Consider the following 12050-nt stretch of genomic DNA (forward strand, 5'->3'; position numbering starts at 1 on the left):
AAATCAGCCTTCTGCTGGTGGCATTTGACTCAGATGATGAAAATGAACATGCATTGGTCTGCATGGTTTTGGGTGGTTATTGAGCAAAACTTGTTATAAACATGGATGTATGTCCTCTTGAATGGTGGTTGAAGCATGAAAGGACCTATAAATCTTTAGTGCATCAGGCACATAAATATCTTGGGACACTATCTACAACAGTGCCATGCAAACCCTGTTCTCACTTTCAGGTGATATTGTAAACAAGAAGCAAGTAGCATTAACTCCTGTAAATGTAAACAAACTTGTTTGTCTGAGCGATTGGCTGAACAAGAAGTAGGACTGAGTGGATTTATAGGCTCTAAAGTTTTACATTTTTATTTCTGAATGCAGGTTTTTTTTGTGCATAATTCTACATTTGTTAGTTCAACTTTCATGATAAAGACACTGCACTACAATACTTGTATTAGGTGAATTGAAAAATACTATTTTTTGTTTTATACAGTGCAAATATTTGTAATAAATATAAAGTGAGCACTGTACACTTTATGTTCTGTGTTGTAAGTGAAATCAACATATTTGAAAAAAGTAGTTTTGGATATTTTCTATTTCAATATATTGTATTCTATTACGTTTTAACAATGCGATTAATCACGCTATTAATTGTGATTAATTTTGTAATTGTGATTCATTTTTTAAAGTTGCTTGACAGCCCTAATGATCGGTAAAGTAAATCGTGTAGTTACACAGTGACCTAGCAGCGTTTTAAAAGGCCTAATGAAGAAGAAAATAAACATTGCTATTTGGTATAAGAAATGGTCCCTCTAGAAAATATGAAACCATATTCCCACCTACACCTAGGGAGCTGCTTTACCCAAGTCCAAAGGAAGACCTGTGCCTCTGAGAAAACATGCTACGCCACTAACCAGTAGATGTCTCTGTTACACTCACCTACTGTTCCACATGAAAGGGATGAGAAGTTTCAGTAGGAGCTCATGTTACAGCTGAATATACTCAATCTACTTCATTTATCAGAAACGTGAGCAAACATTCTGCAAAATGTAATCCTAATTTTAAAGTTATTCTCATTTTTTAATTGCCAAAAGAGTGTCCTGCATTCAAAAATATAAATGCTGTTTATAGCGTGGATATAAAAATGTGCTGCATGCTAAATATGCCACGCAAGCCAAGAATACTAAATACACGCACACTATACCTCATGGTGCTGGGAGATGCCTGTGATTTTAACCTCCCAGTACTAAGGCTATATATCACATATGTCATGACAGAACCAGGCTGGATGCTATATATAGATCCTGTGTGCCACAGCAGAAGGCAAGATGCATGCTAAACATATCATATATGTCATAACAGCATATCCTGCGTAGCAAGCAGCTCTGCTATTGTTGGGACGCTCTACCTGACACACGGAGCGTGGCTTTGGGGTCTTGCAGACGCTCAGTCATGCCATAATCCTAAAATTGGTTTGAAACGGGTGATACGTGTCTCACCCGTGCTAAAACTATCATGCATTTGTGCTGAGCTGCAGCAGCCCTCCAGTCTGCAGCAAGCTGAGCCTCCGCGCAGGGCTCGTGTCCGGAGCACTGGAGCCTAGCCCGGCTTGGCTGCGGGGAAGGAGGAAGAGGAGGGTGAGGGGGACTCATCAGAGATGCGCTGGCTAGCGGGGGCGGGGCCGTGGGAGGGACCAGAGGCCGGGACGCTGCTGCTGTCGCTGCTGCTGCACTGGGGGGGCCGCCGGCGGAGCTCAGCGTCCCGCTCGCTGGTGCAATAGGACCGCTCAGCGCGGCTAGCAGAGGAGCCGGCGGAGAACCCGGAGGTGCAAGTTACCAGGCTTCCCGCAGCTGGAGTCTGTCCCTGGCTGCCTGGACACTGGCCCGTCCCCCGGCTGCTGAAGGACTGATCGCACCTCGCTGCCACCCCAAACAGATGTGAGCGAGCCTGGAGAACTGAAGCCCAGCTCGCAATCAACAGTGTCCTCCTCTCCCCCGCAGAACCAGAGAGGGTGAAATATGTGGCAGCCGGCAACCGAGAGACTGCAGGTAAGAGAGGCGGGGAGGAGGAGAAACTGAGGCGGGGCTGGAATTTGTGTAAAGGAACAGGATCATGTGATTATAGGATTTGTGTCAAAAATATGTAGGGGGGCATTGGTAAGACCTTGTTTTGAATTCGCTCCCCGCCACCCCCATGGCCGTGCCTAGATCACGCTTACAACTTTCATCTGGTCTCTGTGTGTGTAGTTCTGCCCAACAATTTAACATTGCATTGCGCTGACAGGATTTACAGGTCCGAAGCTGGCCTTCTTGAATCCAGATGTGAGTGTAGGGTTTTTTATTGTTTTGTTTTGTGTTTGTCTTTTACAAAGAAAGAACAGATGATTTGAAAATCTTGGGTTTGCATTTATCATGTTTTCTCTCTAAAGTTATGCTTATCCTGAAAATAGGATTTTAATTTTCTTTCTGGTTATTGCAACTCCTCTCCATTTCTTTCTTTTTCTTTCTAAGGGGAAAAGTTTATAAAGAATCAAAACTAGTCAGGTATTGGGCCAGCCAATTCATTGACTCCTGCATACAAACAGGAAAATGTTGTTTACTGGGATTTGGATGGCGGGTGCAGGAGAGTATATGGGATTGAGCAATACTGAAAATTGGACGGTCCAGTTATTTGCAGGAGTCATCAGTGACACGTATTAAGGTCTCAGGGGGCTCAGGCCCAGGGTTGTCCTTACTGCAAGGTTTTGCTCCATGTTTTTTGCTCTGAAATGTTCTCCAGATGGTCAGCCAGACAAATTGCCAGATGAATTTACACAATCCCACAGACAAACTTTTTGGCATGCCTAAAGCAGTGTTAAATCTCATAGTAAACTTTGAAGAACTGGTAAAGTGGCAAAATAAAATAACCTTTAAGGCAGAATGAATTTGAAGGCATAGGGCAAAAAGAAAATATACCGAAAGAAGGGGACAAGCAGCATTATTGAGGCGTGCAGAATAATGATTTAACTTGAAGTTCAGAGATCAGTAAGTAAACATATAACCCTCATGAAAAGTGGTAAATAAAGTTCATTTTTGCAGTGAGGAGCGACCTGTTTAGAGAGTATCAGTATCTTGTAATACTGAAGATTCCAGCTGGATCAGGGATGCTCTAAATTTCAAGGGAGGTTATAAATGGGGTGGGATAACACATTTACATATTTGTTGCAAATAATCAAACCTCAGATAAGGAACTCTACTCTGGGATGCTGTGGTGATACTAATAAATGTTCTGAAAGGCCTTATTTGAATACAAATCTGCATTCATACAGCACCTAATTGAGTGCAATGTAAGCTTATTTTAACTTTTCACTTATCTATAGAGGCCTGTGTGTGTGTGAGTGAGAGAGAGAGAGAGAGGTATTGATGCAGCATCACCTTGAAGATCGGGTCATGGTTGTAGTCAAAATTCTTTGATGTGCTTTCTTTGTGACTTTGGGCTCTTGCTCTTCTAAATGTGTTTGATTTTTTTTAAAAATCTATTTAAGCTATTCATGCTCAGCATGTTTTACTTAGGGAAGTGTGTGGGTTCCAAAGCCCATGAGACTTGGCAACTGAATTATTCTGGCATATATTCTGCTTTGTTATATTTCCATATTAGAAATATCAGCTTTCATTCCATGATTATTTGGCTATACAACTGTTGCTTCTAGTGCTTCTTGTTGTATTCTTTGACACGTTACTAGTCTTTTCTTAAATCAGTTTATATAAAATTTGTGATATAATGAAGAAAGGGCCTGCCTCATTAAAGACAATGGTTATATTTTATAAAATCTTATGAAAAATACCATTAATGGGACACTGACAGAGTTAACAGATGCAAAATTTAGTCTACCTTAAACATAATTATGCAGTAACTAGTCTCCTAACCCTAAACCCCCCATAAAATCCTCAAAATGAAAGATTTAAAACAATTTTACAGCTATCTTTTCTGGAAGGCAACCTGCCAACAGCAGATCTGAAGGAAGTAGGTAGGTGTGTGTCTCTCTACTCTGTGTCTATTCTTTTTTCTTATGACCAGGCAGGTTAATGAAATATACAAGAATTTTGCTTTCTTCCCCTTTGGAATTCAGAAGTCGTATATATATTTCAACACCCCTCTCCTGACAAGGGAGCAGGAAGGCAGTGTGGAGGGATGGTGGCATGATGGGAAATAGTGTGCCTGCAAACCAAACCAAAGCTAGTAGATCTAGTTTTAGGCCTACCTGCCTGAAACGTGTCCCCTTATTCTTAAATATATGTTATGAATAAATTCATATAAATAAATACACATGGAAACTTGAGACTTGCAGAAAGTAAGACAAAATAAAGCTTACTTTGCAGTTCCACTATAGCAACTTCAGACAGTTTCCAAAACAAATATCTAATGAGAAATAGTTGAGCATATTAAAATATTTGTATTACTTCTGCAGTTGGAATGAAAGACTTGTTTTGATACCAGAGAGCAGAAAATTCAGAGACGTGCTCTGATTTGATATTAAAGCCAAGTATGATCAAGTCTTTAGTAGTTTTAATCTCCACCAGTCAGTAACAGTAATAATCCATGCTTCTTAGCCAGACCAAGGAATGCAATTTCAATGGATAGGACTCAGTGTGTGCCTGAAATGTGACTTGTGAATGAAATTAATCATGATGGCATGTTATTTATTTGTTCTCCAATAATGACTAGTTGCCCCATTGTGCAGACTCTTTATAATCACATAGTAAAAGACAATATCTGCCCTGAAGAACTTAGTCTCAGGCCCTGATCCTGCAAAGACTTTTGCACATGCTGAACTTGACATACTGTAAATCATCTCAGTGAAGTCAATAGGGCTACTCACACTGCATAAAGCTGAGCACATGCAGAGTAGGGGCCTAAATTAAAACCAAGTGTAATGAATGGGCATAATGAATGAAAAGGTGATTACATTGATTGGCTGAGTGCACACTTTGGAGAATTAGAAGATGTCTAAAATATAAAATAAGATTAATACTTTAGCATAAATATATACAACATTATATTTAAAGAAGGGTAGGTTGCGGAATCAAGCGCTCCAAAGTAGAAAATGCTTGTGAAACTTTAATTTGGCTCCTTTGTGCATGTGTATTAGGATACAGTCTGTATTTTCATTATACCTGGCCATTTTTTCCATAGAACTCTAGTCTCATTCATCATACAGGATGGACCTGTTCTAGGGAGGGCTGAGGGTTATTTAATGAAGGAGACTTGTTTGTATGACCCCTGTTTCATTTGTTGCAGAATGTGAAATGAATGAGACCAAGTCCCTATTTGGTGCTAAAGGAAAGTCATGTAAAGCAAACATTTTATAGATGATCTCTAATTGGGTATTCCTCATTTTCTCTACGTGCCCAATCTGAGGCACCTGAAGTCTGATTTGTCAAAGTGCTGAACACTCACAGCTACAGCTGGGAGCTGTGCTTTGAACATATAAAGTGCTATAGACTGCTAACTATTCTGAATAATCAGGCCCTAGGTATCACAGATTGGGCATCCAGAATTCGTGGAGACTTTCAGCTTTAATCTCTTTATGCCTCAGTTCCCTGCCTGTCTGTGAAATGGGGATAATACTACTACTTCATTTAACAGCGCTGTTGTAGAAAGAAATTCATTGATGTCTGTGGAGCAGTTAGCTCCTATAGTAATAAGTGTATAGAAAAGCCCATGAGGAAATTAATAATTCTGTATTCAGAGCAGGGTTTGAGTACTGTGTAGTAAATAAACCATAAATGGGGCCACACATTGAGCAATGAAGGTAAAACAAAATATTTAATAGCTACTCATTCAGTGAGCACCATCCATCCTGCTGATAAACAATATGTAATTAAAGACTGTGTCATAATGTATACATACAATGGAACAGAAATAAGGTCGCATGGGCAGTCATAAATCTGGTGTTTCCTAACTTTTGAATGTTTGACTTTGCAATGTAAATAATGTTGTTTTAACATAGTTTTTTTTGTTTTTTGGAGGGCAGAGCTGGGCTACAGGAAGAGCAGGGTCGAGTGGAAGTATGGCTTGGGTCTGGAGTCGGGCTGGGGGTAGAGTGGGGCTGGATGGTGCTCCCTCCCTGCTGCCTGTATGGGTTGGCCTGGGCCCTACTGCATGGCCCCCCAAACATTTCTCTGTGCCCCACCCCCACAGTTTGGGGACCTCTGCTGTATGTGGACTAGCACCAGAGCGGGAGATGGGGCACTTGACCAGAGGGTTTATAGGGTATTTGCTCTCAGCAGAGAAGTGATAAGACATGGATTTCTTGGGTTCCATTTCAGGTTCTGGAAGAGAGTTTTCTCTAGCAATCACAAACCCTTCTGCTTCTGTTCCTTCCAAGCCTGGTTCCTTCTGCCCCTCTAGCATGTCCGTGTTCCAGACCTGTTTCTTCACCCCAACATTCTAGCTCCTTATTCCAGTCCTGGTCTGCTCATTTAGTCAAGTTCTAAAGCTCCCCCCTGCCTCCTGGGCTCCTTATCTTAGTCCTAGTCTCCTCCTGCCCTGGCTCCCCGTTCTACGTGCCTCATCCTAGGCTCTTTACCCAGCCAGTCTGTCTACATCCTTCCTTCCAGCCCTTGGTTCCTCATCTGATCTCAGTGTCCTCCCTACTCCACTCTGTTTCCTTGTCACAATCTCCTGTTCCCACAGACTCCATGTCCAATCTTACTGTCCCTCTCCACTACTTGTTTCCAATCCTAGTGTTCTCCCTCCTTCAACTTCTTTTCCAATGTCATTTTCTCACTTCTGTCCCAGGGTCCATGCCCCAGTCTTCTCCCTTTATCACCCCAGCTGTCCAGTTCTCTTCCCCCCTGATTTTGAATTAGACAGATCCCTCCTCCACAGTGCCTGGGTGCCAGTGGTGCAGATATTGAGAGCACAGGAGCAAGAGTCTCCCTGTACTCAGTCTCTGCTCCTGCTGCTGCAAAGGGGCACAGCAGCTAAGAGCAGCAGTTGCAGGGAAGGTGCTTCTCACAGCCCCTGCAGCTCTGGGCTGGATCATGCTCAGTCACGCTGTGGGGGTGGTGCATACCTAGTCCAGCCAGCACATAGGAGATGAGAGGGGATTGAATCTTTGAGAATTTAGCTGCTAATCTCTAATAAGTCTCTACGGAGCATGTGCAAATGGAGATTTTTTCAAAGGCTTATAACATGGCCAAGTGTGAGTGAATTTTTATTGGGATGGCAAAAGACACATCCCTGACACAAAGGGATGCCAGCCCTGACTATAATATAGTAATCCTTGCTAACCACCTGTTTAGCCATTGTCAACTGACAATTTGCAGCGAGGGAGCAGAGGTGATGTGAATCTCAGTTTTGTTCATGTTAAATTGATAGCAAGACATCCATGAGGAGATGTCGGAGGCAGACCGAGATCAGGGATTTGATGGCAGAAGACAGGTCAGGACTGGAGAGAGAGTTTGTGAATCTTCCGCATGAGTATGGTACTTGCACCTGTGTGAGTGGATGAGATCACCTAGACAAAGGGACTACCTGGAGATGATGTCTGGGCTAAGGGGGCAGTCCTGTGAGACCCTAACTGAGAACGAGAGTTAAGAGGATGAGCTGGTGAAAATGAAGTGTTCAGAAAGGTAGGAGTACCATGAGAGGTCAGAGTCATGAACACCAAGCAAGGACAAAATTGTAAGAAGGAAGAAGTGATTGGTGCCGTTCAGAGTAGCTAAAGGGAAGTGACAGAGATTTGAAGAGGAGATTATTGGAGAATTCAATGAGAATAGTTTCAGTGGAATGGAGGACAAAAGCCTTATGGGAGGGGATGGAGCAGGTGGAGAGAAACTGAAGAAAGTAATCGTAGGTGGTGCAGTCAGTTAAGTTAGTGGAGAAAAGGTGGTAACTGGAAGGGGAATGGGACTAAAACTTTTTTGTAAGGATGGAGAGACCATGCATGTTTGCATCATGAGGGGTAGGAAACAATGAGAGTGAGAAACTAAGGAGAGGGGAGGCCATTAGAGGAGGAAGGGGAGGAGTACAAAGAAGTGTTGAAGGGTGTAGACAGAAAAGAGAGGGAGCATGAGATCATGTCAGATCTTCTCATTTTTTTCTCTGAAAGGATTGGCAATAGCCTGCCTGCAGGAGGAGGGCTCAACAGAAGGGGAGAATATAAAGAAAGTCAAAGCTGGTGAATAGGCTGCTGAGTTTGTGGGAAAGGGAATCACTGAGGAGAATTAGTATTGCTTGTCTAGGAATATGACAGAGTCGAAGGAGGAGAGAGCAAATGTGTAGTGGAGGAACTCTGTGTGGTGTTGTGCAGAGGTGCCTAGCAGTACAGGAATATGATCAGGGGGATGTGGATGCAGAGGGAGAGATGCGTTTGACTGGGAGGTGTTTGTTCTGGGAGAGTGGGCAAAGGAGTGTAAGGTGGGGGGCAGAGTGAATCAACATCTGAGTCAACATAAGAGCTAGCAGGAAGGAATGCATTGGAAAGCCATGGAGAATGATGGACTGGAGGCCATGGATGGAGGGGTAGGGTGTGGGGTGGGTGGGCAATGTTGAAGAAAACAAGATGGTGGTCAGACAAAAGTAAATCAGCTACTAAGGGATTAGAAATGGAACTATATTTAGTGAAGACAAGCTCAAGTGAAGGGGCCATTTTGGTGTGTGAGAAAATTGATCTAGTGTTGAAAGAGACCAGGAGGAGAGGGTGAAGAGTCAGCATGCTAAGGAGTCATATGGGATGTCAGCACAGAAGTTGAAGTCACCAATGATGAGGCTGGAAGATTGTAAAGAGAGTAAGTCCCTGCTACAAAGAGTTTACAATCTGAATAAATACAAGGGAAATCCAAGGAACAGTCAGACCGACCAGAGGTGGGGAGGAAGTCATGCTTTCAAAGTGTTAGTTACAATGGTAGTTCGTCGAGGAGATGAAAGACAGAGATGTAAGAGAGTGATATCAAGAGGATGCAAGAGCTGGGATCTGGGGAGGGGAGGAATAGCTGCAGCTGGTCTAGGGCTCCTCCAGGCAGATGGAGGGGCTCGGGCTTCGGCTAGTCCAGAGCTCCTCTGGCTGCAGTGGGGGGGAGGCCCTCTGGGCTTTGGCCCCCCTGGGGCTTCTTCAACCAAGGGGGGGCCACTTGGGGCTTCTCCGGATGGGGGTCTTGTGCCTCCAGCTGCAGGATGGCAGGGGATCTCAGGGCTCTGGCTGTTGGGAGGGGCTGTGGGCAGAAGGGGTGGAGTCAGGGGTGAGCCTCCCCAAAGGGGGGCTCCACCTGCTGCCCATCCGCCTGCCGCTTGCCTCCTCTCACCCCTCCCACCCACCGCTTGTCTCCTCACTCCCCTGCCACGGACACCACTGGCCCTCTGCGAGAACCCCTGCTTGCTGGTGGCTCACTGCTCACCTTCTCGCCCCACTGCTCACAGCCAGGGCCCACCACTTACCTCACTGCTTGCCCCATCATCCCCGCTCACCTGCTGCTCGGCTGCTCACTTCCCACAGCTTGGAGCCAGACCTCCCCACCATGCCCACCTCCTCACCCTGCTGCAGGCTTGCTGCTTGCCTCAACTCCCTTACTGCTCGCCTCCTCACTCCCCTGCTCGTAGTCAGACTCCCGCTGCCCACCTCCTCACCCTGCTGCTGGCTTGCCGCTCACTTCCTTACTCCCCAGCCAGGCCCACCTGCTTGCCAGCCACTCGCCTCGCTGCTTGCCTCCTCAGCTCTCCCCTGCTCGCAGCCACAGCGCCCACCTGCCTCCTCACCCTGCTGCAGGCTCATCACTCACCTCCTTACTTCTTCACCAGGCTCCTGCCTGCCTCACTGCTCACCTCCTCCCTTGCTCTTTAAGTGTTGTGTGTCCTACCTGCGCCTCCAGAGAGGCGGTGCATGCAGGAGCTACAGGGAGGAAAAGAAGGGGCTGATTCTCTTCCCCTGCTCCCGCTCCTGAAACTGCCCTGGCTTCAGGGAAACCCCCTGGTGGCTGCATTTGAGAAATGGTGCCCTAGGTGTATGTGCATTAGTTCACCATTGCTACCAGTACAGTATAGTCTGTACAGGGGTTCATCAAAAAGTAATAAGTAAAATTGCAGAGAAAATATTTGTATCTTCCAGTTTGAACTTTTTAAACAGAATGAGTCTCTTAGTATCTGGGTGTGCCAACAGGATTTGAATGATTCTCTTTGTGTGTGGAATACACTTGGTATCCACTGTACACTACATACAGAACTATGCATTTCAGTTATGTGGTAGCTCATATAAAAGTTACAATTCATTCTAACATGATCAGCCCTCCCACGTTCCATTGATTTTCTCTTGAAATTTAGGTTTGAATGTTGCTTATGCAATAATTACACTCAACACTAGTAATAACATCATTACTAGAGCTCACATATCGCGTAAGGGCATCAGAGATAGAGTAAGGCAATGAAAATGTTTGTGGTAAATTCAGATTGCAGAAAATGTAACTGATTCATTTGTAACCTTCATACCTCTGGAACAGATGGTTGCGAGTGCAGTTCCAACAGATGTTGAGTTTGTACCTAGCACTATCATGACAGCCTAGTGTTGAAAGGTTGATGTGCTGTTGAAAGGTGTAATTTTTGTAATAATGTGGCATAAATTTCTGTTCCTGCTTAATGAGCCATGGCCAATGCTTTCTTTGTCACTCAGCTCTATGCTCCACTTATTTCAGAATGAGGCCTGTCTTATTGCCCTCCTGTTTAATGAAGAATCATTCATTGTCTGATGTATTTTCAGTTGCTGGATGTTTTTTTCCTGAATTCAGTGGATTTAACAAAAATTAGGATAGCTATGCTTAAATATCCAAGTTTTTGGAATTGCCTTGAAAATATGATATAGTAAGAGCATGTTTTGACTGTGCCTTATTCCTTCACCTGTAGAAACATCTTCACTTTTACCCTGTTTTTATCTATGACGGTTCTTGTAATTGCATAGGGCAGTGCACTGTTTTCACACTGTGGACACAAACTCATGTAATGCTGTATGACTTGTCAAAGCCAGTTGGGCAGAGAAATGCACTGATGCTTAAGAGATTATGATTACCCACACTGCTAGTCATACAGACATATTATTAATCATGCTTATGTAAAAATGATCTTAGACTTAGTCTCTTTTAAAACACCCTTCATCCCTAGTCTTTGATTGTCCCTCAGATTTGCTTTAATTTTCTATCAAGAAAATGTCACTGGAAACATGGAATACGAACATACCTTGTCTTTTCTCTTGGAATGCTTATCAAGGGGTGTTTGATGTATTTGTTTAAAATTTGCTCTTCCCTTATGCATACAGCAACACCTTAATCCTCTGGCTTGCTGTATTTTCTCATGTATTCTCCTTGCAGTGGTTCTTGCTGTAGAATTTACTGATAGTTGTAAACAGAAGGCTAATGAGATTGGCCCATAGTCTGTAGCTGTAATACCACTTCAAGCAATGCATGGAGTTCTCCAAAACCTTTCATTTTAAATTATTTCTAAACATACCTCCTGTTCCTGGCATAGAACGTGAGGATCAGAAATCTATTGCCTTTGTTGTGGCTGTAATTTCTGGGGCAGCTATTTTTGTTGTTCACCATACAGAGTTCTGAAGTGTTTTTGAAAACAATCAAGGGCCCAGTACGGTTCCATTTGCCTGCCTTTGAGAAGAATGGTTTTTGTTCTAAGACCTAAAAGTCTTCTGGAATCATGATGCTACACATTGCTTCTAAATAACTGTTGAGGGTCAGATCTCCTAGGACTAGGTGCTGGCCTGCTCCCCGACTAACTCCGCTACTAAGTAATCAATGAACCCAGCTGCACTGCCTTAGAACTGACAAGAGTAGCCACAGCATCTGATTGGCTGATGCTTTAGCAGCCCTGCTTGTAAACCACAGCAGATCAGTAGCTGCTCAATGTGTACCACACCTGCCGCTGTGTTTGTCTGCTCCCCCTGTTCCAGCCTTGTTTCTGAACCTGCTCCTGCTTCACCTGTTGCCTGCTCTGGGCTCCAGCCTTTGTTCCCTTCTGGCCTTGATCGTTAGCTCTACCTTTGGCTTACAATTCCGAGTTATCCTCTGGCTCTGAGATTT

General features: G+C 44.0%; 1 protein-coding gene across 1 annotated transcript in view; it reads left to right on the plus strand.

The window, feature by feature from the left end:
- The first annotated feature begins 1706 nt into the window (after positions 1–1706).
- Positions 1707–12050, plus strand: part of PID1 (phosphotyrosine interaction domain containing 1) — a 164229-nt gene continuing 153885 nt past the window's right edge. The window contains exon 1 of the mRNA XM_030575889.1: positions 1707–2039. Within this exon, the coding sequence (XP_030431749.1) occupies positions 2010–2039 (30 nt within the window). The 5' untranslated portion in view covers positions 1707–2009. The remainder of the gene's footprint in view (positions 2040–12050) is intronic.

The sequence above is a fragment of the Gopherus evgoodei genome, chromosome 9 (assembly GCF_007399415.2).
Source record: "Gopherus evgoodei ecotype Sinaloan lineage chromosome 9, rGopEvg1_v1.p, whole genome shotgun sequence".
NCBI classification, from domain to species: domain Eukaryota; kingdom Metazoa; phylum Chordata; order Testudines; family Testudinidae; genus Gopherus; species Gopherus evgoodei.